Genomic DNA, 27,265 nt, shown 5'->3' on the forward strand with positions numbered 1-27,265 from the left:
AGCTCTCCTCCTGCTGCCTCTCTGTTAGCGGTGCTGCTAACATACTAGCTCTCCTCCTGCTGCCTCTCTGTTAGCGGTGCTGCTAACGTTACTAGCGCTCTTCCTGTTGGTCTAAACACTGATTGGTTGTTTACAAAGTCACATGATCAGAGACTAGAGGAGCATCCATGACATCCTGATCACATGATCTACTGCATACTGGATGTTAAAGCTTTATTTACACCGTGATAGTTAACGTTTCACTGTGAGGAGGAAGAACGGATCAATGGCAGTTATTTTGCGGCGTTGTCGGCCGTGTCATGCGTCTCCTGACGGGCTGTGTGGTGTTTGCAGACGGTGGCGCCGTGGGAACGCCGAGGCTTCCCGCTGCCAGCCGACCCGGAGCCAGAGCCGGAGCCGGAGGGCGACCTCATCAGGCCCAGAATACGCAGCATCTCAGGTTGCAGAGCAGCCGGCTTCGGGCGGTTGGATTCAGACGACATGGAGCTGCCCTGTGACGACGGCGGCGGCTCCAAACTAAAGGCGTCCATCGCCCACCGCCCACCAATGAATGACTGACGGGCTGAGGTCCCGCCCCCTCTCCACCTTCTCTCCTCTCCACCCACAGCTCCTCTGGCATTAACAAGCAGAACCTCAAAGCGGAATAAAAATATTAAATGGGTTCCTGTTGTTTGATATTCAAACATCAGTCTAATACTTTTCACAGTTTTTAGTGAACATTATGGAGATAGAAGCCTTTCCCAACACTTGTTTTGTCACAGAAAAAAAGGATAAATGTAAAAAAAAAAAAAGTATAAAACACGTTACAAAGCTGTTTTCTGTAGTAGGCTAAACAATGTACATGGGGGCTTAGTGGTGTTCATACGTCGCGTGTACACTCGTAGCGCACTATGTAGCGGACTCCTCAAAATATGGCCAAAGGGTGTTTTCTATTGACTAGTTTGCTTGTAATTCCCATGTACATTTTTAGTGGAGTGACAAATTACAAAACAAGAAAAAATACCTTCCTCCTCCCTCCTCCTCATCCAAATAAACAGGTACATTTGAGATGCGGTTCCTCCTTCGCCCTGTAGAGGTCGCCTGAAATCACCAGAGCACTTCTCCAACTGCCAAGTCTAGTTTTGTTGTTTTTCTTTTTGGTTTGTTTTCATTCCTGACATGTTTTCTCTGTGTCTGTAACACATTCTCTGTGTTTTTGTTTGTTTGTTTGTTTTTTTAAATAGTAAGAATCATTCCTTTCGCGGTCTCTTTTCAGAGCGTGTCCACAGCTCCGTCTCGCCGTCAGGTTTTTTTTTATATATAAAAAAAGAGGGTGGTGGCACAAAGAGAGAGCTGGGGCGTCGTCCTGTGAGCACTTGGCCTACAGTAAAGCGCTGCTGCATGCTGCAAAACATGCTGCAAAACATACCGACGTGAGTCTGATCACGACGGCGCACACGGAGAATCCCGCTTGATGAAAACAAAGAACCGAACCCCCTGCTGGTTTCCCTCGGCGTGCGGCCGTTGCTGTATTACACAAATTGTGGTTTAAGAAGAAACCAACGCAACACAGTTGCCCCGCCCACTTTCTTCTTCGCTGGTTCTCGGCAAAACACGTCAGACGTAGCAGCTCTCAGCCCAGAAGCCCCCACCTCAGGTTTCTCTATTCAAGGGAATATTCTCTGCTGTTTGAATAGTTTCTTTGATCAGATCCAGAATTCTGTTGCAAGATGGATTCTTCTTTTATTTGTCATAATCTCTCTCTCTCTCTCTCTCTCTCTCTCTCTCTCTCTCTCTCTCTCTCTCTCTCTCTCTCTCTCTCTCTCTCTCTCTCTCTCTCTCTCCTCCACCCCTCCTCCTCCCTCCCCCACACCTTAAGTAACTAATTGCTATGCAAAAAAATACTGGTTGTTTATTTTACACCTCCGTTTGATGCCATTCAATCACTGTCTTTTCTTTTGGTAGTTTAAGCAAGATGTCAATGTACCTGTTCGATTGTTGCAGCAGTTAACCCAATCAAAAAGCAGATTTGTTTTTGTTTTTGTAAATAGTACCATTAAAACATTTATGTTTAACTTGGCGTCGTTGTTCTGGCCTCCAGTCCTTCAGCCTGAGCTCACTCTTCTGATCCCTCTCTTCTAGACTCTCTCCTCTGACGTCACTTCTCTTATCTCACTCTTCTACACTTCTCTAGTCTCACTTTTCAGAACTCTCCTCAGAGGATCTCACTCCTTTAGTCTCACTCCTCTCTTCTGATCTCACTCCTGGGTAAATAAATGGTGTGTTTGGTGCACGGGGGAGAGACCTCACGCGGTGACTTCATAGCATTTATTTTCAAATACACAAATTACAGCAACAAGAATCATCTTCATAAACCAGTTATTGATCGAATGCACAATAACGAGAACAATCACATTTCCACAAACTGTACAGCGTCAACGTAAACCAAGAGAAACAAAACCAAAACGAGGTGATGAGTTTTGTTACTGCAGGAAAAAAAAAAAACACAACCTCCGGAGACCCGAGAGGACTCGGCATCGAACCCCCGAGCGCCTGAAGAGAACCGAGGACTCATGCGGATGAAGTCGTTGACGTCCTTTCTGCCGACTTAAAGGAGCGCGCATCTATTTTGGCAACAATGTTAAAACGCACACACAGTTGGGAGTGAAGTGTTCCGACTCTTTACACACACACACGTGTGTTTTTTTTTTTTTTAAGTCTTAAACCGGCGTTCATCAAACAGGAAACACAAAGAGACACTTTGTGAGGAGAGGGAGGCGACAGGCGGAGTCTTCACGTCCACGAGGTGCATGCGAGAAGTTGTTCCACTAAATATCAACGTGAGTAATAGTGACGAGTCACCGGAGTCTCTGACGTCAGGACGGGTTCTTTCTCTTTTTTTAAACCACATTTATGTTTATTTTTTACGGGTTTTACAGATTGAGGAACGCAGCTGGTTTCATTCACAAATCAATCTCTTTCTTCCTGACGCTTCGTGTGTTTCTAGTAGTTTGAGTCGGCTCGAGGCGCTCGCGTGCGTAACTGTCACATGACGTCATACTGCAGGTCATGTGACGTAGTCTAGAACCACTGCAGAGAAAAGTGGCATCGTGTTGAAGCAGCTCAGCTTCATCTTGGCCCAACCAACCCATCATCATCATCATTCGTCTGCTTTGCAATATTCATTCTGGTTGAGCACATTTTAAAAATGCTACAGTTTTTATTTTTTTCTTTATATGAACCTTTAAAGTGAGACTACGTAACTTCTGAGAGAAGAAATAACTCAAATGAAAAGTACAAATTAGTAATTTCAACACTTATGGAGGCTCATGTTAGCAACATATTCTAAATGCTCGCATCGACGTAGCCGCTGTTCCTGTAGCCCTCATAGCAATTCAGCATGATGGGATTAGCTAGATAGCTAGATAGCTAGCAAACTAACTAGCGAGCAAATCTGGATTAGCAAAGTGGGGATTAGAAAGATAACTAGCAAACTAGCTAGTGCGCGAACTAGCTAGAAAGCTGACTAGCAAGCGGGTAAACTAGCGCGCTTGCTAGCGAGCTAACTAGCATGGCCGCGATCTTGTTAATTCTGTGGCTTGCCGACTTCATCCCTCGATGCAATACTTTTAGCGTTTTAGCTAAATGATATACAGTAGCTTAGCATTTAGCATTCACTCAGTCTAAACATCTCTCGCTTTAAGAACACTTATAATAGTTGCGGCGAACATTACTCTATTGAGCTTTAGCGTAGCACGTAATCAATAATTTGGCCGTGGAAAGTTCCATTTTCTAAAATGCCGTCAACAGGTTAATTCTTCCTCCTCAAGCGATTTCAGCGCATCTACAACAGCAGTAACAAAAAATAAAATAACACTGACAGTAGCAGGCACGATACAAATGTTTCTTCATATCAAATACATGTCATATATCCACAGAATACGATTATAAAACTGTGCCCAACACAAACCAACGTTTCTACTCTAGCCGTTCCATTTTTTATCATATTTATTTTTTATAATCCAGGTTTCACTCCTGTTGTGTCGCGTCTACACGAAGCAAAAAAAACAACTGCACTGAGGTCTGAAAGCATCTTTTTTTGTATTATATTTTTTATGCCTAGACGAAATTAATTGCTGCTTTTTAGCTTTTTTAGCTTTTTAGCTTTTTAGCATCCCTCCGCCAAAAAGAAAACCCTGTTTTAACTGTTCGTTCTGCTTCAGCTGAAACTGGGCGCCATCGAGTTTTATCAAAGCAAAAATACCAGAGGAACCACTGAACTTCCTAAAGGCTTTACGAGGAACTTCCTACAGGATTCACGGTCAATGTGACAGGAAACCAGACGGAAGATGACGTCAGACTAACCAGGAAGTAGAAGCAGACCTTCAGACTAACCAGGAAGTAGAAGCAGACCTTCAGACTAACCAGGAAGTAGAAGCAGACCTTCAGACTAACCAGGAAGTAGAAGCAGACCTTCAGACTAACCAGGAAGTAGAAGCAGACCTTCAGACTAACCAGGAAGTAAAAGCAGACCTTCAGACTAACCAGGAAGTAGAAGCAGACCTTCAGACTAACCAGGAAGTAAAAGCAGACCTTCAGACTAACCAGGAAGTAGAAGCAGACCTTCAGACTAACCAGGAAGTAAAAGCAGACCTTCAGACTAACCAGGAAGTAGACGCAAAGACCTTCAGACTAACCAGGAAGTAGAAGCAGACCCTCAGACTAACCAGGAAGTAGAAGCAGACCTTCAGACTAACCAGGAAGTAGAAGCAGACCCTCAGACTAACCAGGAAGTAGGATGGGTGATTTAACTCTTAAAGGAGACTTACAAAAGGTAGAAATAGCAAATAAAGAGCTCATAGACCAGAGAGATTAAATACATGTTGGATTACTTGTTAATCTTGTTTTTTTTACCTCCTCTTTCTCTCTGCAATGGCTCAAGAACAGTTTCAAAGGTTAGTGGAGGATAAACAGTGACGGGTAGCTAAAAAAGTCCTGTGAGAAATTAAGGAGGGAAGGCGCCGCGACTCCTCTACGTGGTCGTGTGGTTGGAGGAGGTGGAGGTTTCGGGTGGAGGTCGCGCGGCGCATTCACAAGCCTTGCTTGGCCAGCGAGGCGGACACCTGGTCGGCCAGCGTGGAGAGCTGCGGGGAGTCGGCCATGTTGAGGCTGCCGGAGGAGGACACGGTGCTGAGCGGGTGGGGGGAGTCCTCCAGGGAGACGATCTCTGCGCCGTGGTCGGTGCGCGCCTTGGCGCCCTCGCGGAAGCTCAGCTTGTGGCTCTCAATCTGGAGGGAGGGGGGAGGAGGGGAGGGGGGGGGGGGGGAGAGGTGAGACGAGCTGAAGGGCGCCGCCTGGTGGACACCGGCTGCACCGACGTGCTGAACTCACCAGACACCTGCAGAGTTTATTTTATTATAACATTATAGGAGGATTTTTTTAAGACTTGAGATATTGTACCATGATTTATTTTAGGATTTTTTTTATCACATATGGTTTGACAAATTCATGATATAGAATATATGAATATGACATTTTAAATTATATTTTTAGAACGTTTTCTTAACAATCTGTACTAATGATTCTTCATCTACAAAACCTTTGTGACATACTATGCGATGAGGATTTTTTATATAAATATATATGTATATATTTTTTTAAAAATATATATTTATACATATATACATTTTTATATATATAAATAAATATAAATAAATGTTCATATATGGATTATATATATTTTTAAATTATATATATTATTGTTATATATCATTATTTATTTTAAAAAAGTATATATACAATATACATATGTATATATTACAAAATAATATAAATATATATATATATATATATATATATATATATATATATATATATATATATATATATATATATATACATATATAAATTAAATAATAAAGTATTGTATACCCTAATCTATCAAGGGTTGGCAGAGCTTTAATAGCTGTTATATAATATTTTTGTTATAGAATATTATTGTTATAGAATATTTTTGTTATAGGATAGATTAATCTCTATGTGGCCGCGCTGCATCCGGTGAAAACAAGAACAGAAAGTCTCTCTGTGGCTCTCAGTACTCACAGGAGTCCTCAACCTTTATGAGCGGGTTGGTCAGCAGGGGGCTGACGGGTGCTGAGGTGACGGGTGCTGAGGTGACGGGTGCTGAGGTGACGGGTGCTGAGGTGACGGGTGCTGAGGTGACGGGTGCTGAGGTGATGGGTGCTGGGGGGGCGGTCTGTGGGGGCCGGGGGGCGGTGGCAGCGGGGGAGGGGTCGGGCTCTGAGGAACGCCCCTCAGCCTCCTTCCCCTTCTCCCTCTGCAGGCGCCCCACCAGCACAATGACAAGGCAACGCAAACACACAATGTCAACACAAACAAACCACAACCACAGAAATCATAACAAAAGAAATCATAATCAAAGAAAGAAGGTGATGAAACAAAGGGATGACTCGGGTTAAATCAGGAGGAAGAAGCTTGAACAGAAAGATGAAGTGTGGCGCTCTGAGGGGATGATGAGCCTCTCACCGCATCACAGGTGCATTGTGGGGGAGATGAAGCTGTAGCTCAGGACGGTGCAGACGGACTTTTTAAACTATTATATTTCCTGCCTTTTTATACACAGATAACTATTTTTTATTGTTTTTATTGCAAATATCTACAATCTCCACGACAGAGTTCACTGTTCTTCAACACGATTTCACTTCAGAGTGTTTTGTGTTTAATGGTGATGAACGCTGCTACTCGTGATGCCTTCAGGGACCGTGGGTGAAAAGAAAGGAGAGACTCTGCAGATAGAAAACAACAACAACAACAACAACAACAACAACAACAGCAGCAGCAGCAGCGTGTCCTCACCCTCCTCTGTCCGCCTCCTGGAACGTGTCCGATGTTGTCCAGAGAGCCGATCTTAGACTGACCTTTAAAATCAATCTTCTCATTTTTAATCTCAATGTTTCCTCCACCTGAAAAGATAAATATAAACCATTAATGTCACGTTTAATACATATATATAGTATACATATATATAGTGTATGTACTATATATATATATATATATATATATATATATATATATATATATATATATATATATATATATATATATATATATATATATATATATATATATATATATATATTACATATATATATAATTATTTATATAAATAACGTTCTTGAGGCATAGTCTTCATAATATGAAATATTATCTCTGGGTACCCGGCTTGTGGCGGATGTTGGCTTTGGATCCACATTTGGACTGAACGTTGGTCAAATCGATCTTTTTGTGAACGATCTGAACCTGAAGGAGACAAAACAAACAAAGTATGAATTATTATTATGATGAGTTTCATTTAGGAGCCGCTGATGTTTAGATCTGGTCTGTTAGTCTGTTATAAAACATCATCTAATCTGAGATTACTGCTCGTCACAGAAGAGTTTAATGAGTTAATCCCATGTTAGAGTTAAACTCTGAGGCTCAAAGGAAACAAATCTTGTTTAGTAAACACAAGTTTAAACCAAAATTACTTGAATAAACATAAATAAACAGATAAAAGATGAACAATGTAAATGTTTATTAACAAAACGTTAGTTAAGTGTTGTGTGTCTAACGGATTATATTCTGCATTCTTTTTAGTTTTTCAGTCGTTTGTTTAAGTATTCTTCTGAGCGCTCAGCTCCTCAAACAGACACACACACACAGACACACACACACACACACAGACACACACACACACACACAGGATCCGTGCATGTTGCTTCAGGGCAGTTTTTGGGGTAAAACAGATTCAGTAGAGGAGCATGAGCATTGCGCAACACCGCGAGGAGAAGGTCACGCTGAAGGTCAAACTCCTCAAACTGAAGGAGGAGGAAACGTTCAGACGCTTTACTCAAGCAGAAGTACTAATACCACGTTTTAAAAGTACTCTGTGACGAGTTAAAGTCCTTCAAGTGTTCTTAAAGGGTTGAAAGAGTAGAATATAAATATGATACATAAAATATATCGATAGATAAAATTCTGAAAAAGTGAGAAATGTTTTTTCAGTTTATTGTCATTTAAGACAAAGACAAAGATGTTAATCGTCACTTTGAGAATCATGAAAAGGGCATTTTAGAATTAATCTTGAATAAACTAATCAATTAATTATTTAATCTATAAAAGAATAAACTGGTTGTTCTATAACATATTGTGTATATGTTTTGTATGTATACATCTATAAATAAGTTAAGTGGCCGAATAAATGAAGGAAAGTAAAATGTACAATATTAAATATGAAATCCTTAAAGCTACTCTGAGGAACTTTTACGTTGTGTTGATTCTGGCGCCCCCTGTGGACACGAGAGGTACTGTTCCTCAGGTGAGGAATGATCTTCAGGTGCGCGGCGCCCTCGTCCTCGTATGAAATGCTCATGCCCGGATTAGTGACCGTAAAGGAGGCGTTAACGGCGCCGGGAGGGTCGAGGTCTGGAGGGTCGAACACACACAGCGGGTTTCGTGCAGGCGGACATCTTGCTCCTTCGTGAAGATGCATTCAGGAGCAGCGACAAGGAGGGTTTGTTTCTTTTAGGCCACGGGGGCCCGAACCCATGGCGTACTCACATTGCCACCACCGGGGACATGTTTCATATTATCTTTGGAGCCACATCGGGACTGCACGCTGCTTAAGTCCAGCTTCTTTTCAATAATCTGAACCTGTAAGAGTTGATATGAGAGAAGGTTATCCTGGAGGGGCCGGTGCTGGAGGACCAACGCATGCCGTGGAGGAGGGGGATCCGACCACAGAACCAGGTGGAGGGGAGTGTTGGTACCACAGAGACTGTCAGGACGTCAGCTCGTGTTCATGCGACATCGTCCGGCCAGTGTTGATGGCGTGAAATGAAGCTATAGATTCCTCAGCGGGCGCCTCATGGACAGAGAGCGCAGAGTTTCATGTCCCAGCATGCATTTCATGCCGTTACACTTAAACTGACTGAGGGAACTACAGTCACTCCACTACATTGACCATCAACACCGTTCCCTTTGAAGGTCTGGAACACAAGCAGTGTTTCTGTACTTGTAGTGTCCACCGTAAAAGTCGGGCTACGAGGCGCTACCACCCCGCTAGCTCCCCGCTGTAGCCAGCTAGCACTGCTGTTAGCTCCCCAACAACCACCGAAAGGTAGCGTGACCAGCCCCGACTCGACTCAGGCAGTAGCAGCAGCAGCGCTAGCTTGCTACAGCGAGGAGCTAGTAGCAGCACTAGCTTGCTACAGCGAGGAGCTAGTAGCTGCACTAGCTTGCTACAATGAGGAGCTAGTAGCAGCACTAGCTTGCTACAGCGAGGAGCTAGCAGCTGCACTAGCTTGCTACAATGAAGAGCTAGCAGCCGCACTAGCTTGCTACAGCGAGGAGCTAGCAGCCGCATTAGCTGGCTACAGCGAGGAGCTAGCAGCCGCATTAGCTGGCTACAGCGAGGAGCTAGCAGCAGCGCTAGCTGGCTACAGTGGTGACACCCACCGAAGGTAGCAGCGGCTTGCAACCCGACTTTTACGGTACTTTAATGTTCCAGTCGACTCCATTTTCTAACTGTGACGGTTTCCTCGGCTCGTGTCGGAGGATCGCAGGCGTTCGTGAGCTCAGAAAACATTTTAAATGAGTGCAATTGTTTTTAAAAAGAAAAGTGAAACCAAAGGGATCCCCACCTTGCCGCCGCCGGGCGTGTGCTTGATGTTGTCTTTAGAGCCGCAGCGAGCTTGAACGTTGGCCACGTCGATCTTCTTGTCCAGGATTTGGACCTGCAGGAGAGCGAGAAACACAAACACAAACCTTCAGAGCGTTTCAATCAGAGAGGGGCGGGGTCAGCCCAAGAAGGAAGAAATGTGACGGTAAAGGAACGAGGACTGAGACATCTTTCATTAAAGCTGCCATCCATAACGTGGTCTGTTTGTCACACTCGGTTAATTCACCACAATACACACTAATGGGGGGATTCTTATAAGCTTATAACAGCATTAAAAAATACTAATATTGTGCAGAATGTGACACTTCTGGCTCCGTTAACAAACCAGGAAAGATGAGATCAGAGAAGCTAGACACAGTGTTTCATAAACATATACAATAACTAATCAAATGTTACAGATGCCAACTTTAACGCTTTAAAGAAGCGAGCTTTTGGTTGTTTGCACCGTGAGCTTCTGGGGAAAAGAGCTGAACAATAAAGTGTCTTATTAAGCAGATATTTGTACATATCCCGTTCAGGAGTCCATCTGCATTTCATGTAGAGCAAAAAAAAAAGAGAGCACCTTCTTCTTTGTACAATTTCGTCCCTTTTTTTTTGTCACCAAAAGTTGGTTTTGATGATCATAACTGCAGAGATACTCAAGCGCCGGCGTTGAGTTCATCCCTCAGTTACTCACATTGCCTCCACCGGGTACATGAGTCACAAGGTCTTTGGAGCCACACTTAGACTGCACACTACTATAGTCCACCTTCTGATGAAGGATTTGCACCTGGAAGAATGAAAACGGCAGCGTTTAGATACTGTGAGTGAGAGACGAGCGTTTTCCAACACATGGAGCCAGAGAGGAGGCGGAGTCGGAGGCGGCGGTGATATCGGGTCGCTTCGTGTCGCATGCAGGCGCAGGGAAAGGAAAAGAGGCGACCACAGAAACAGAACAGCGGCGGAGCGGACTGAACCAGAACCGAGGAAAATGACGATTCTTTGCAGTTGTTGCAGCTCAGACGGATAACTGGTTAGCTAGCTGGTTTGCTAGCTCAGGAGTTATCCGTCTGTCAGCCAGCCAGCTAGCTAGCGCGCTACCTTTGTAGCGAGCTAGCTAGTGTGACCGAGGCAGGGTCGGCAAAGTCAGCTGTTCAGCTCTATTTCCCCGTTAACGCGTGTAGCATGAAAGCAAGGTGGAATTAGCCCGCTAGCTAGCCAGCTAGCTTAGTAATTCCACCACGCTTTGCTACGCCGGTGAACAGAAAATGAGCCGAACAAAAGTTGTCATTGACGAGAGTGAGCGTGGATGAAGCGTCATATTTACGCTACTTCACCGCTCTTTTTGATCATTACTGCATGAGTTATTGTCGTAAGTTTATGAAGATGTTAGCGCGCTACAACGGCCGCCGCTCTGACCGCTGCATTCAAAACAGGAATCACTGCATTGTGTGTGTGTGTGTGTGTGTGTGTGTGTGTGTGTGTGTGTGTGTGTGTGTGTGTGTGTGCTCCTCCTCTCTTCTGTTTCTTTGATCCGCCATTTTAAATGTCAGAGAAATACATTTTCTCACACTTTAAATCATTTGTATTTGGTCCATAAAACACAATTTTCCTCAACATTTCAGTAGTAAAACATCAGACGGGTGAATGCAGCCGAGACGAAAGCAGAACAAAGACTCTGCTGTGCTAAAATGTGCTAATGCTAAAATGGACTTTCCACACACACACACACACACACACACACACACACACGGACACGATCACACTCAAAGTGCATTGAACTGTATCGATCAGATGACACGCAAAAGATGAAAAAGGCAGATTGGAGTTTTAGTTCCACAAACATTTCTCAGAGGCTCTGGAAGCAGAAACATGCAGATTGGCTGATTTTTTTATTGGACGACTCAGTGACGAGTTTCCTCCACCGAGACGTATCGGGGACCTTTTGTCCCAGAGCGACATTTTCCAGGAACTGAAGGTTTCCCTCGGCCTGCGAGGATTCTGCCAATTAGTTTGCAGATAAATGAAAAAGCAACTTGACTGATGGTCAACTCACATCTTGGGACAGTCGGGAATAAAATAAATCTTGTTTTTCACCGCCCTAATCTCAGTTAATCCCTATTATTTGATGCTAAAGGAACCTGAGGAGCTGTTCTGACCACCGGAGGTGCTAACGAGCAGCGGTCGACAGTAACGACGAGAATCACTGAGCTCAAGGAGAGCTAGCTTGTATGCAGGATTTAAATCATTTAAAATGGGGTTTTGTCGTTTTTTAAACCACAAAGTGAATCTTTTTAAAGAGGTTTTGTGTTAAAGTTGTGTGTCTTTGGCGTTACTAGACGTCTAGATCTTCTTAGTGAGGTTCAAACTGTCCAATAAGATCATATTTCTGCCTCCAGAACCGGATCCAAACCTTCGACTTAGCTAAAAGTAGGCGTGCGGCGCGCGGCGCGCGGCGTGCGGCGCGCGGCGTGCGGCGTGTTACCTTTCCACCTCCGGGCTGGTGCTTCATGTTGTCCGTGGAGCCGATCTTGGACCGGACGTGCTTCAGGTCCGGCATGGGCGCGGCGGCGGCCAGAGGCGCCGGCGGGCGGCCCTTGAGCGAGCCGGGGGATTTGGGCGTGGAGCGCACCACCGCGACCTTCTTCACCTTGTTGGCCTCGGCCGCCGCCGCCGCCTTGGCGGCGAGCGCCTGGCTCGCGGGCGACTTCGGGCCGCCGGGGCTGCTCTGGCCGCTGCCGTCTGCGGGCGGAGTCACGGGGTTAAAAGACGTCGTGGGTGAAAGTAAAAATAATAAAGAGAAATGTAAAAGAACGACGGGATCTCTGCCGGCTGGAAGCGACCTCGTCTCTACGTCTCGTCTACGCGAAGCGAACGTGAGCGCTAACGATTAGCGTGTTTCTTATTTTTTTACCTTTCTCATTTTTTGGAGTGGGAGGTTTCTTGGCACTAGCTGCGTCACAAAGAAATACGACACATCATAAGTAATCCTTAAATCTCACTCTAAGAAAAGAAAGGAAAGGATTTTAAATCATGAAATGGGAAGTTTTGATACCTTGAGCTGAAGTTCTGACAGAGGTTTTGATGCCGGGGCTTTGAGGTTTTGCACCACCGAGACTCTGGAAAACAAAACGCACAACGTTATTGATGAGTCATGAAAAGTTACGCAGAGGGTTTAATATAATCCAAACTATCCGTTGACAATAATCACACGAGTCTCTTGCAGAATCTCCCGTCGGTCTTTACGGTAATTTACAATAAAATAAATGTGGGTTTTGGTGCATTTATATTTCTTTAACCTCTCTAGAATGATGATGACGATGATGAAGATGATGCATCCATTGTGTGTTTCACACCCTGAGCTCTTACTTACTCCGGCCGGCCGCGGCCTCGGGCTGCTGGCTTTAACGGGGATGGAGCTGGGCCCGTTTCGGGCGGAGGCGGCGTGAGCTTTGCTGCTCTTGGTGAGTGCGGATGCTCTTTTAGGGGAAGTGGGACGTTTGGTGGAAGTTTGGGTCTTTTTTCATGAGGGAGGGGAAAAATGAATGAATATAATAAATAATAAAATGACTCAACAAATGAGAAATGATGGAAAAGAATGATCGTGTTTCATGAAAGGATTATTCCAGTTAGTTACAACTTGGATCTATTTTTTACTGCGTCATGTGTTAAAGCTGCATTCTCTCTCCTGACCACCAGGGGGCGGCTCCTCTGGTTGTATAGAAGTCTATGCTTCATGTGTTAAAGCTGCATTCTCTCTCCTGACCACCAGGGGGCGACTCCTCTGGTTGTATAGAAGTCTATGCTTCATGCGTTAAAGCTGCATTCTCTCTCCTGACCACCAGGGGGCGGCTCCTCTGGTTGTATAGAAGTCTATGCTTCATGTGTTAAGGCTGCATTCTCTCTCCTGACCACCAGGGGGCGACTCCTCTGGTTGTATAGAAGTCTATGCTTCATGTGTTAAAGCTGCATTCTCTCTCCTGACCACCAGGGGGCGACTCCTCTGGTTGTATAGAAGTCTATGCTTCATGTGTTAAAGCTGCATTCTCTCTCCTGACCACCAGGGGGCGACTCCTCTGGTTGTATAGAAGTCTATGCTTCATGTGTTAAAGCTGCATTCTCTCTCCTGACCACCAGGGGGCGACTCCTCTGGTTGTATAGAAGTCTATGCTTCATGTGTTAAAGCTGCATTCTCTCTCCTGACCACCAGGGGGCGACTCCTCTGGTTGTATAGAAGTCTATGCTTCACGTGTTAAAGCTGCATTCTCTCTCCTGACCACCAGGGGGTGACTCCTCTGTTTGTATAGAAGTCTATGCTTCATGTGTTAAAGCTGCATTCTCTCTCCTGACCACCAGGGGGCGACTCCTCTGGTGTATAAAAGGTCTATATATATGTATATATATATATATATATGTTCCAAGTTGTAATAAACCAGAGCGATCCCTTTAACCAAAGAGAAGATATCTTTAATAATAATCTCGTACCTTATCCGCGGAGCCGTTGTCCATCTTTGCTGGAGCTGCAGGCGAACAGAGGAGCAGATTTTACATTAATACACTTTAATTTATTCTTTATTTCCACCCAAGTGAAAGACTTGTGCGACCCAGTGTGTGTGTGTGGAAACACATCCACATGGCAGAAAGACAAAAACAAACAAAAAAACAAATGAAATGTTGGTGATGTGCAGCATGCACCGTGACACAAAAGGCTTGTGGAAAACCCCAAAAATAAAAAAATAATGTGGATTGTTTTTTTTTTCGTGGGCTGCAATAAACCAGCAAGGTGAGCAGCGACGGAGCCATGAAAGAAAAGGTGGGGGAGGGAGGACGACAAGCTGCTCCTCAAGGTCAAAAGGTCGCGTCTCGAAGGGTGGGGGGGCGTGGCAAACGGTAAGAAGCTGCGTTGTAACAGAAAGAAGTGGGAGGAGTTAACTGAAGAGGGCGTGAACAGACCTTTGGGAATAGCGACGGGGACCAGAGACTTTCTGGGCGGGGCGCTCTGGGGGGGCGTGACCGAGCCGTTAGAAATGTAGGGATTTGAACCGCCGAGTGACGCCGAGTCGCCGTCGCCCGACGGCGTCAGAGGGCGAAGGTGAACGCTCCCGTCCTCTGATGGAGAGTCGCAGCGCGGCGGCCGCTGGGCGTCGTCGTCTCTGGACTTTGACTCCGCCCCCTCTGGCTCCTCCCCTTCGGCCTCCCTCAGGCGTCTGAGCCCGATGGACGTCAGGTCTTCCAGCGCCTCGCTGCGAACCAGCACCTCGCGCGGGTCCTCGGCGGCGTCGAGGCTGACGGCCCGCTGGGCGTCCGCGGGGATCGAACCGTCGTCCCGCCGGACCTCCGGCCCGGAGCCCAGGTCCTCAGAGGCCCACAGGGACTCGCTCCGCCTCTTCCCGCACTCCCCCTCCTCCGCCTCCGCCTCCGCCTCACTCCCCGTGTCCGGGGGCCCAGCGGCTCCGTCCCCGGCGGGATTTGAACCCCCGTCCTCAAATGCGGGAGCGCCGGGCTCCGCTAATTTTGTTTTTAGGAAAGCAGAGGAATGATGACACGGCACGAGGTTTCCATCTCCCCATTGAAAGAAATGAAATGAAAGAAAAGAAAAGAAAAGAAAAGAAAAGAAAGAAGTGAACGATGCACAAAAAGACGAATGACGAGTTTGTTTTGTTGTTGAACAGAAAACAAACTGAGAGCGACAGAACGATGAAGGTGAAGACGATGGCGGCTCACAGGAACACGGAGATGGAAAATAGATCAATGCATCAGGATGCAAACCAGTGAACAACAGAACCATAACTGTAAAAATAGTGAATAAAATATGAAATAAAGTCTTTTGTGAACTCTAAAAATTGTTAAAACGTTATAAAAATAACATTGAGTCTGGACTGTGACACTTGACTTAATAATGACTTAATTTATGGTTATGGATCCTCTCTTTGAATTATTAATCAATAAATATGCTTTAAAATGGAATACAAAAAATATTAAAAAATAAATAAATATATATATTAAATTTATTTTACGATTAAATGTCATTCATATATAATAGTCCTAATAATAATATAATAATACATAAATTAAGATATTGCAGCTTTAAAGGGTAAAAGTTGGAAAAAGAAAATATTTTGTGTTTCTATTTCTAAAGAAAATGACTTGAATGATCTCTTCACAGATCTACAGCACACATATCACAATATATTCATAATAATGTCATGCAAATGTAATTAATTGATATAAAATGATCGATTGCTAGTAATTAAACCCTGTATATGTATATAATTGTTCAGGTAACACATGCTGTCATGTTTCTGTGACTCATATCCGTCTCCTGCGGTACATGAGCTGTCCAGGTGTGATCAATAAGCTCCTACCTGTTGAAGCTGCTGCTCCTGCTGCTGAACACGAGGAGACAAACGGAGAAAACACACATTAGATACACACAATGAGCTCTGTGAGCGATTCATGACATCAACACACTCGCTCGCTGCAGAATCACTGCAAAGCCCACAGACGGTTAATGCTCAGAGCCGTGACAGTCGATCACTCAAACACGGAGAGATCAATATGCATTCATGCATTATCGATATTATTATCAATATGCACTCAAGCAGAACTGTTTTTTTTATTATTCTGGCGTTGCTCCACCACCGGGGGGCGCCGCATCTGATCAGCAGATCACAGCACATTCCCCTCTTTCAGAACCATCTTTTACTTTTCATGAAGAAGAAGGAGGACAAGTTTGAGTCTGTTTGAGATCACGTTGCACTTCTGAAAGGAGCAAACCGTCAACCAAGAAGCAGAAGAAGCAACGGAAAATAAAACATTGTTGTTCAATGAGGAAGCTGAAAGAAAAAAGAAGTAAATAAGCTTCATTTTCACCACCGGGGCGAACACGAGAGCAGCTTCGGTTCTGCAGCTTAAAGGAAGAACTCAACGCGAGAAGATCGACACCCGTCTTTAGCGTGAAGACCGTTAGCTTAGCCGTTAGCCTAGCTTAGCACAAAGACTGGAGGCAGATGGGAACAGCTGGCCGGGCTGAAGCGCTCCAAATAACATGTTATGTCTTACATCGAAAATAAAACATGTTGATTTATCTTTAAAATGTCACCTGACTAATCACATAACAGCAATTATCTTTTTATTTTTATCTGTTTTATGATGTTTTACAGACCAATTCATTATTAATAAAATACTTGGTAGCAGTGCTGGCTCATTAGTGAGCTCTATAGGTGGACGCAGGCAGATTTATTTTACCCCTGGGAGCCGAGCTATGCTAGCCGTTTCCCCTCGTTTCCAGTCTTGATGCTAAGCTACGCTAATCACACTTGTGACGTGTGAGTGGTGTCAATCTCTCTCATGAAAAAAAGCGAAACCCAAACATGTCAAACCGGGGAGAAAGAAAACCAAAATGCACAAAGCGGCAGAAAAGAGGCGGGAGCTCAAGCGGCCGGCGGCGTACCGAGCTTCCCCTCCTCTCCACGGGGGGCGCCCTCGCTCTCCGAGAGCGCGGCGGGCGCTTCGGCCTCGACGGCGGCTTCCTCTGCAGACGCCTCCGCTGCAGGACGAACGGAGGTGAAGTCAGACATGTTCAACAGCTCGAGGAGGATTTCCAACCGTTCCACTGCGCGTTGAACCGTTAAGCTCATCACCACGCTCAGCGTTTACGATCTTACGGCCGTTATTTCAGCCTCTTTGTTGGCAGCGACCAAACAGAAGCATGAGCTAGCTGGCTAAGAATACCACACGTACAAAAGGAAAGCTCGCGTTAGCAAAGCCAACAAGCGGAACCAACGGAAGAAAATCAACAAAGTGAGATTAACGTTTGATCTGGAACAAAAAACAGGAGAGTTTGAAAGAGGAGGAGCTAAAACAAAGTGAAGACATGCAGTGAGGTCAAGTTGAGTGAATAAAGTCGGGTACCGGGTTCAGACGCTGGTTTTACGCCGTTCTCACTGAGCGCCGCTTCAGTCTCTGTGAATCAAAAGGTCAACTGGAGGTTTATTGTGACGGCAAAAATCTTTTTTCACGTGAGGAGAAGAAAATAAACCAACCGTACCGCTCTAAACCAACAGCTGTCTCTACGCTACCAACACTACGCCTTCTGACTACGTTATCTACTTCGGCCACGTCCTCTGCTACTACGTCCTCTGCTACGTCGTCCTCTGCTACGTCGTCCTCTGCTACGTCCTCTGCTACGTCGTACGCTAGACCCTCTACTTCGTCGTCCGCTACGTCATCCGCTACGTCGTCCGCTACGTCGTCCGCTACGTCGTCTACTGTGTCGTCTACTGTGTCGTCTACTACATCCTTCACTACGTCGTCTACTACGTCGTCTACTACGTCGTCTACTACGTCGTCTACTACATCCTTCACTACGTCCTCTACTACGTCGTCCGCTACATCGTCCACTACGTCGTCCACTACGTCGGCTACTATGTCGTCCACTATGTCGTCTACTACGTCCTTTACTACGTCGTCTACTACATCCTTCACTGCGTCGTCTACTACATCCTTCACTGCGTCGTCTACTACATCCTTCACTACGTCGTCCACTACGTCGTCTACTACGTCGTCCGCTACGTCGTCCGCTACGTCCTTTACTACGTCCGCTACGTCCTCTACTACGTCCTCCGCTACATCCTTCACTACGTCGTCTACTACGTCGTCTACTATGTCGTCTACTATGTCGTCTACTACATCCTTTACTACGTCCTCTACGTCGACTCCTCTCGTCTACCGATGGAGTGGTACTCACGGCGTGTTTCCATGGTGACCGGCGGCCCTGACTGAGCGCGCTGCTGCTTCCTGTTTGAGCGCGAGACGATGGGAAGTGAGAACGGGGAGAACGACTGCACCAACGAGGGCTGCAAGCCGGGGAACGCTAGGCTACGCACTAAAGGGCCGGGAGGAGGGGCGAGAGGGAGAAACTGGAAATGGTTATTCGCTGCTCAACAAACTGTCATTTATTCACTTATTTACACTCTGGAACCGGCAGACAATGCAGGCGCTCATCCCTCCGGTCCTCAAAGGGCCTTTTTCCCCCCGAGAGCTCGATTCTTTGTGGACTGAATCCAGAGGAGAAGCTCGCTCTGACCCAGATTGCAGAGCCGAGCGCTCGGCGCCAGAGGAGCTCGTCGTGTGTCCGTTACGTAAAGCGGATTAAGACAAAAGCTCCGCTGCGACCGTGGGGCTCGAACCCCCGATCTCCACGAGGAACACGGCACGAGTAGAGAGAGCTGGATGCTTCACTTTGAGATCATTTAATACGAATATATTCTGGGATTAAAGCCACAGGGACTGACTTGAACCTGCGGGTCTTAAACATTACCCACAAGTCAGCTGGGTCACATGATCGGGTTCATTCTCTGCAGATAACTTTGGTTTTTTTAATCCTCTCTGAAAAAGCCCGTCTGGTAGTTTTTATGGGACGCTGAGCGGCGTTTTCACGTATCCATTAACCTTCACGTTAATCATGTGACTTCCTGGATGATATTTCATCGTAACCTGACACTTGGCAAAGACGGACTTCGGTCTAGAAATCCACTTATTCCGTCTCAGGCGTGTTCACGTTCACGGTTCTCAGCGGAGGACGCGTCTCTTTTCACGCTACAACGATGCTACAACGACGCTACAGCTAGGCTACAACGATGCTACAGCTACACTACAACGATGCTACAACGAAGCTACAGCGAGGCCTCGCGATAGCAACGCTACAGCTACACTACAGCGATGCTACAACAACGCTACAGCGACACCTTGTGATAGCAACGCGACAGCGACGCTACATCAACGCTACAACAACGCTACAGTGACACCTCGTGGCAGCAACGCTTTGCTAAAGCAACGCTTTGCTAAAGCAAAGCTTCGCTAAAGCAAAGCTTCGCTAAAGCAACGCTTTGCTAAAGCAAAGCTTCGCTAAAGCAAAGCTTCGCTAAAGCAACACTTCGCTAAAACAACGCCTTGCTAAAACAACGCTTTACAACAGCGAGACACCAGCAACCTCTCGCGACAGCAATCTCTAGCGATAGCAACCTCTCGCGATAGCAACCTCTCGCAATAGCAACCTCTCGCGATAGCAACCTCTCGCGAAAGCAACGCGTCGCGACAGCAGCATCGGGCCGTTCAAATGAAACCGACTGGACTCCGACCTTTCATGACGGCGTCTCCGGGGCTGCGCTGGCCCGGCTGGACCCCGTTCTCCTGGCGGTGCTGGTCGCCGATGGTCACGTTGGCTAAGGAGGCGCTCACGGCGTCTCCGGCGCTGTAGCTGTTGTTCACGTAGTCCATGGCCGGTCGCGGGTCGGGCTGCGGGGGAGCGGAGACACAAGTTAAGTCCGGCTCGGTCTCACGTCACAACAAGTCACACCTCCGCCGACCCGCCCGGTCCAAACGCGAGCGCGGCAAAACCTCACGGACACTTTGTCTCCCCAGCGCGCAGTCCGTCACCGCCGAATGTAAACAGACACTGCGTGGGCGAAGAACAGATATTTATACTTCCTGACGGAGGGGCAGCGCTTCGTGTTACCGGCTAACGGATAAAAATAGTCCCTCCTGCCGGAGTGCTCGGCGTCCTCACGGTCATTACTGCACCTCTGAACAAGTGTTTCATGTTGCAGTGAATATCATCATCAATAGATACTATAAATACTACAGATACTCCAAATAGTATAGATGCTTTACTTCATAGCACATTGTTGCAAGTAAAAGGCCTGCGATGAGAATGTTACGGAAGTAAAAGTACATATGTTATTGTGTGGTATTCAAACTATGACATTTCTATAATTACATATAATTTTACTCGATTATTATCACTTGTGTCTTCATGTGAAAGCAGAATGTTAATGTTGGTCGAGCTGGAGCTCATTTTGAACTCATTTTGTTTGGTTTGTAAATATAGTAAATAAATGCTGTCACATCGCTACATTGTAGCTACATTGTAGCTACATTGTAGCTACAATGTAGCAACAATGTAGCAACATTTTAGCTACAATGTGTGAAAAGAAGAAGCAGCAAAGCTACAAATATGTGAAGCTTGAACCACAAAACATCCCATAATAATCATCAAAACACAATTTATTTGCTTTACTGATTAATCGGCTAATAGGTTAGCGCTAAAGATATTTGGGGGTGGAGACCAAAAATGGAGCTAAAAGAGAGAATTACATTCATCATGTGACACAAACACAGAGAATCTTAATGAATCATCACGTCTGAGAGAATAAATACACACAAATATACAGTACAAGTACTTTGTTTCTTTGCACCGCGGATAATACTGCGAGTAACCGTCACCAGAACCTCATAAAAAGAGGATTACGTGTCAGATTAAACACGAGCGTCTGGTTACAGCTGCTCTCCGTTTGAGGGCAGTGGACAAAAAAAAAGATTCAAACACACAGACACACACACACACACACACACAGACACACACAGACACACACACACACACAGACAGTTTATGGTGTCAACATGAAAATTAATCTGCGGTTTAATTCATGTTGTAAATGTTTGTCAACGGCTGAAAGTGACAAAGTAAATGTACACAAGATGTGTACTTTGGTCAGGTTTTCAGATAATTGTACTTTACCCATTTTATGTGTATTAATATTTCTACATTTCAGAGGAAAATATTGTGATTTTTCCTCATTACTGCATGTATGTGACGGCTTTAGCTACTTTACAGGTTTCAGATCAGATCAAACTCGTGATTTTTACATTTTAGTTTTCAAACGTCAGCGTGTCGTTCGGCCTCTCGTAACATTTCAAACGAGGATCGGGCATCGACACCGACGACCTAACGGAGTGGAAACGAGCTCATATCTCTGGAAACGAGCTCATATCTCTGGAAACGAGCTCATATCTCTGGAAACGAGCTCATATCTCTGGAAACGAGCTCATATCTCTGCAGTACTTGTGATACCTTGAGTACACATGGTGGTAATACTACAAGGGGGTAGAATACTGCGCTGAACGCAGGACTTTTACCCGTTTAATACTTTTTCTTTACTTTAAAAAGGACCCGAGCACTTCCTCCTCCACTCGTCCTCGTTAAGTGATGCAGCCGCCTCTTTACAAGCGGCAATGCCTAAACTGTTGGCGTGGTAACCCTCCCCCCCCCCCCCCCCCCCACAGCTATGTGACCTTCACGCTGTGTTCGTCCGATCTGTCGACCTTGAATGTTTGAACAGCGTCTCGCGTTCGGAGCAAAGAAAACACTTCCAGCGCTCTCTGTTTTTTAAAATCGCTGGAGGATGAAAAGTCTGGAGACGCTTCATGGTTTATTTACTGTCGGGTTACCGGACGCGGATCCTTCCGCCGCTGGAAGTAGTTCCCCAAGAAAGTCACAACTTCCTCCAGAGAGCAGCTGCTAAACTAAAAGCTTTATATTTGTGACCTTTTTTCCACAAAAAAAAGGTTCAGATAAACTCTGATTTCGTTCTAATTTAAATTCATTCTCATGTTTTGCTCTAACCAATCAGGAGCGAGGGGGGCGTGTCCTTCGTTTGGCCGGTGAGGAAAATCTCCAGATTTTAAGACTTCTGCAAGTTCAACTCACGGAAACCGGCGCCGCCGCATCGACCGCGACCTTGATCTTGACCTTGTCCGACGCCCTTTTCGTGGTCGGGCCTTTAGTAAATTTTCGGGCTCTGGCGCGGGAACACAGCGCCCCCATCCTGCAGCTCTGATTGGCTCTCGTGGTTTGTTGTTGTCCAAATGGTGGAAACACAAAATAATCTAGCAGCGGTGTTAAAAGGTTCTGGATCCAGACTGATGTGTAGTGTGTGTGGAAAACACCAGCAGCTGTATCCTTTAAAAGAAGTTCATTTAAAAAACAAACAAACAGGACGCTGTCGTAACCAGCGGAGAGGTCTTTGTGTCCAGCAGCATCCTGATGAACACTGGACTCTCAGTGCTCCGGGACAGAAACTGCCATTGTGGCGTCACACATGAGCGCATCGCGGCAACGAGCGCGCTCGCCGCGGCGGAGACGAGCGCCGCATCCGGGACGCGCCGGCGGTTAGAGAGCAAACAAACTGATAAGAGCGGGATCCTCGAGCCTCGAGCGAGGTGGAGGGGAGGAGGGCGTGTCCGGCCTCTCGCAGGACTCTGCAAACACTCGTGTGTGTGTTCATCAACGCACACGTTTGGTAGCGTGTGATGCGCCGACGGGGAGCAGATGGAAACACGTGAAGCGGCGAAAACACGCGTGTTTGCACAAACACCTGCGTGCAGCGACGAGAGGTTTTCATACCGATGGTTAACGGTTTGATCCACAACGTCGTCGTGAAACAGTAGAAGAAGAGCTTCACACGAGGAGACGTTTCTGTGTCCGACAAAGCAAATCCAAACACGCAAAGCAGAAAAATGACATTTCTATGCATGAGAAATTATTTAAATTATTCATCCGCTGGTATCAATAGTGAGTTATAGTGAATTAAAGAGCATCACTTTAATGAAAAGCATCTGTTAAAAGCAGAAAAAGACGACATCACAGTACCACATACTTATCACGATACTAAGGTTATCGCTATATCACGATATCTCAATGTTATATCCCTTGTCATGGTTATCACAATATTACAATATCTCAATATTATATCCTGATATCACGATTATTACACTATTGCAATATGGTTGTCACGATATCACGATATATCGCGATAATCACCGTTATCACAATATCACAATTATGACAGTTATCACCACATTTCTATGTATAAAAACACGCTGTCCTCCCTAACGGTCCTTAACGTCGTCACGAGGCGGCGCATCATTTCACATTTGAGTCGACTCGTTTCGAGCCGGTTGCTTCGTCACGTTTTCGGCGCTAAAAACAAAAACCAGATCGAGCGGCTTCTCGGCTCGTCCGGCTCGCTGCTCTCACGCTCCACTGCTTCTGCATCTCTGACCTACTTTCCCTCCATCCCTCCTCCTCCAGCCTCCTCCTCCTCCATCCCTCCTCCTCCATCCCTCCTCCTCCCTCCTCCTCCATCCCTCAGCCCTGCAGCCGCCACCGACCGGCTCGCCGCCTCTCCGTATCGATGCTTTCTATTATTTTTTCCGTTCCCGTCTCGTCCTCCTCTGAGGCGTCTTCCTCGCCGGCCTCCTGCTCACAGCCGTGACGCCCGCTGTGTTAAATACACTCGGGCACCTTTTTGTTTTCCCTCCTCCAGGATGTGAAACCACACCCTGCCACACACACACACACACACACACACACACAGACACACACACACACACACCTCAAAGCAAGACGCTCGTTGCGTAAGCAGAAGGTTTGCAGACGATCTCTCAGAGCGGAATTCACAACTCGAGGACGCCGTCACGGTGAAGAGCGTCAAGTCATCTCCAGCTGCTGCATGTTTCAATATGTACACACACACACACACACACACACTCACACACTCACACTGAGTAAATGAACCGTCCTCCGTCAGCATGGCGAAGGCAGTTTAAAGCTCAGTGTGGTATTTATTCTTCTCTTTAACGAGGAAATCAAACCGAGAGACAGAAACTAAGGTTTATTTTTAATGTTTGATTAAAGATAATTTGATTAAAAGATTTAACTTTTCCTTTATTGTCATTAATCAAACCCCAAAAGAAGAAGAGCTACTTATAATTCTCATTAGTAGTCAGAAAATATGATCACAATTGTGTGTTTTCTTTGTGCAAAACCTAAAAATAAATAGTTTGCAGCAAATCTTAAAATCTGAGAAAAATATTTAGATTTTTTTTGCTGACAAAAGATTAATTTTCTGTCTCTCGACTGAGCTCAGATCTCAGAGTCTGAGGACTTCTGTGAAGAAGTCTTTACGGCGATGTTGTCGGCGTCGCCGTCCTAAGCCCCTCCCCTTCCCCGAGGCCGCGGCCGGCTGCGTGAGGTCACCTCTGGACTCGAACCGCCGGCCGTCTCCGCTCAAAGGACTCGTTTCATAACCGGAGCCGATGACTCGATGAGGACTTCAGAGGACTGATTGTTTCAAAGGAAAGAGCCGTGAACTCAACACTGAAGTCTGAGTCACAGACCGCCTCGATTATTATGGTCTGTCTGACTCTGACAGACCAGAATGACATCACGCTGTATAGAAGAAGACTAGAAGCTGGAGATGGAGACATAAACTCATGTTTACAATGTTTACTGAGGGAATACATCAAGAGAGAAGTAGAGTCACTTATATAGACTTCTATACAACCAGAGGAGTCGCCCCCTGGTGGTCAGGAGAGAGAATGCAGCTTTAACACATGAAGCATAGACTTCTATACAACCAGAGGAGTCGCCCCCTGGTGGTCAGGAGAGAGAATGCAGCTTTAAGACATGAAGCATAGACTTCTATACAACCAGAGGAGTCACCCCCTGGTGGTCAGGAGAGAGAATGCAGCTTTAAGACATGAAGCAGAGACTTCTATACAGCCAGAGGAGTCGCCCCCTGGTGGTCAGGAGAGAGAATGCAGCTTTAAGACATGAAGCAGAGACTTCTATACAACCAGAGGAGTCGCCCCCTGGTGGTCAGGAGAGAGAATGCAGCTTTAAGACATGAAGCAGAGACTTCTATACAGCCAGAGGAGTCGCCCCCTGGTGGTCAGGAGAGAGAATGCAGCTTTAACACATGAAGCAGAGACTTCTATACAGCCAGAGGAGTCGCCCCCTGGTGGTCAGGAGAGAGAATGCAGCTGTCTGCTGTCTGTTCATCTCAATCTAGAATAAAATGACACTAGATGTCTTTCATTCCTCTCCGCGGATCATCTGTCTGGTTTTGAGGAATGGCTTCCAGCTGCAGACCCCCCCCCCCCCCCCCTCCGCCCCCCTCCATCCACACCCTCTTCTTCTTCTGGTTCCCCTGTAACAAGAAGCTGTCACTCCACATGAGGATGGGAGGGAGAGGGGCGTGTCCCAGACTACAGGTACAGGAGGCGCGTTGACCTCATTGCTCTCATCCGGGTACCGCGCGGCTGAAACGGCTTCACTGTGTCCGCTGACCCCGGGATTACAGAGGAGACATATGTGTCCGATAAGCAGCCCGGTTCAGTGGCCGAGACGCTGCTGCTGCACACACACACACACACACACACACACACACACACACACACACACACACACACACACACACACACACACACACACACACACACACACACACACACACACTCTCTCTCTCTCTCTCTGTTGATCAAATGAAAAATGGGCTTGGCATTTGCGCACCGGGCGCCGCGTCGCTGCGAGTCCAGAATGTCTGCTCGCTGGTTGAAGCTGGAAACATGCACATACATGTAACATGACGTGCAGCACGCCAGGGGCATGTTTCATCCTTTAAGAGGCGGAATGAAAAAATATAAAGCAAGAGGAGCGGATGTGTGGAAGCGCGTCGGCCCTCAGAGGCGAGACGAGAGGAGAAAGATCCAGAACACCGAGAAGGAAAAAACACTGAAATCACATCACAAAGAACACAAAGCTGCCCAAATGAAAGCGTGTCCGCGCGCAATAACATCGCGTTATTGTCCTCTGGGAGCCTTTAATAATGAGATTATGGGATATTCTGGAGGATTAGTCTCGTTACGGCGCGCAAAGGACAACCCGAGTCTGGAGCGCGAGCCGGAGACCTGCTGCTGGAGGAGGATGGAGACATTTTGTGGTTCTTATTGTGTGTATGTGTGTGAGTGTGTATGTATGTGTGTGTGTGTGTGTGTGTTGTTGACGCGGCCGTGTCGACACGTTGCTCCAGGATCCTGGAGGAGGATCGATGGCGATGGAGATGCAGATCGCGCCATTTAATACAACAAAAAACGCCCAAAATGTCAAATTAAAACGCGTTAACGCGCATGAACGCGCTGCTGTAAGAGGGCGCGCGCACGGGGACATGTATTCCAGTCATGTGCGGGACATTTCCATCCGTGTGTGTGAACGCGCAGAGGCCCGGACCTCTCCCACCTCGCGCACAAACACGTATTCATGTCCATCAGGAGACGAGATGCCGATGGACGAAAACACGACGCCGCGCCGCGGCTGCAGACGCCGCGGCCGCGCGCCGCTGCGGCGGCGAGGCTCCGGGGAGAAAACACGGAAAGACGCGCGCGTTTCCCCGCCGGGTGTTCCTCTTACCTGAGTGCAGACAAGCGGCGTTGTGTGTCTTGCAGCGGCGTCGCTCACCGGGACTCACACGGAGGCTCGATGTCTCAGTGCGGCGGGCGGCCGGAGGGGGCGCTGCGGAGCAGAGAGGAGGAAGAGGAGGAGGAGGAGGAGGAGGAGGAGGAGGGAGGGGAAGGAGGAGGAGGAGGATAGAGGGAGAGGCTGCAGCGACCTGTCCTCTCCATCTGCTGCAGACTCTCATCAGGCAGTGAACGCATCACGGGGCGTTCAATAGCTCCTTGTTATTCATAGTGTAGCATCATTAACATGATTATGTAAAAAACAAAAACAAATAAAAGTTCTGCTTTCAAAATGAGACTTTAAGTATATTTTGATGCAAATACTTTTTTACCAAAAGTAAAAGTGGTTTTTATTCTGAGGAGGAAAAGAAACTAACTGACGGATCATTTGGTGAAATGTGTCACATGAAGCTCTAAAAACATCCAGAA

General features: G+C 46.5%; 2 protein-coding genes across 30 annotated transcripts in view; one reads left to right on the plus strand and one right to left on the minus strand.

The window, feature by feature from the left end:
• Window positions 1-2,489, plus strand: part of LOC137789348 (KAT8 regulatory NSL complex subunit 1-like) — a 29,249-nt gene extending 26,760 nt beyond the window's left edge. For all 10 annotated transcript variants that reach the window (XM_068582814.1, XM_068582820.1, XM_068582822.1 and 7 more), the window contains one exon: window positions 334-2,489. In XM_068582814.1, the coding sequence (XP_068438915.1) occupies window positions 334-558 (225 nt within the window). In that variant the 3' untranslated portion in view covers window positions 559-2,489. The remainder of the gene's footprint in view (window positions 1-333) is intronic.
• On the minus strand, window positions 2,294-26,875 carry mapta (microtubule-associated protein tau a). 20 transcript variants are annotated; one of them, XR_011077834.1, is made up of 17 exons: window positions 26,790-26,875; window positions 19,840-19,996; window positions 17,612-17,662; window positions 17,151-17,246; window positions 16,063-16,086; window positions 14,183-14,217; window positions 13,071-13,214; window positions 12,753-12,816; window positions 12,612-12,650; window positions 12,183-12,439; window positions 10,395-10,487; window positions 9,681-9,773; window positions 8,599-8,691; window positions 7,218-7,299; window positions 6,856-6,962; window positions 4,755-5,267; window positions 2,294-4,724 (listed from the first exon to the last, which is right to left on the minus strand). XR_011077834.1 is itself a non-coding variant. In XM_068582845.1 (17 exons), the coding sequence occupies exons 2-17, from the start codon at window positions 19,976-19,978 to the stop codon at window positions 5,263-5,265; spliced, it is 1,554 nt and encodes a 517-aa protein (XP_068438946.1). In that variant the 5' UTR covers window positions 19,979-19,996; window positions 26,790-26,875; the 3' UTR covers window positions 5,133-5,262. The 20 variants fall into 20 exon arrangements, 19 of the variants coding, with proteins under 19 accessions (XP_068438949.1, XP_068438951.1, XP_068438961.1 ...); XM_068582845.1 differs by lacking the exon at window positions 2,294-4,724 and adding an exon at window positions 6,082-6,316 and having other exon boundaries at window positions 5,133-5,267; window positions 16,063-16,083; XM_068582844.1 differs by lacking the exon at window positions 2,294-4,724 and adding an exon at window positions 6,082-6,316 and having other exon boundaries at window positions 5,133-5,267.
• Between the last annotated feature and the right edge of the window lie 390 nt (window positions 26,876-27,265).

This window comes from Clinocottus analis, unplaced genomic scaffold (genome assembly GCF_023055335.1).
Source record: "Clinocottus analis isolate CAN_PGR_092001 unplaced genomic scaffold, fCliAna1.0.p SCAF_19, whole genome shotgun sequence".
Lineage (NCBI taxonomy): Eukaryota > Metazoa > Chordata > Actinopteri > Perciformes > Cottidae > Clinocottus > Clinocottus analis.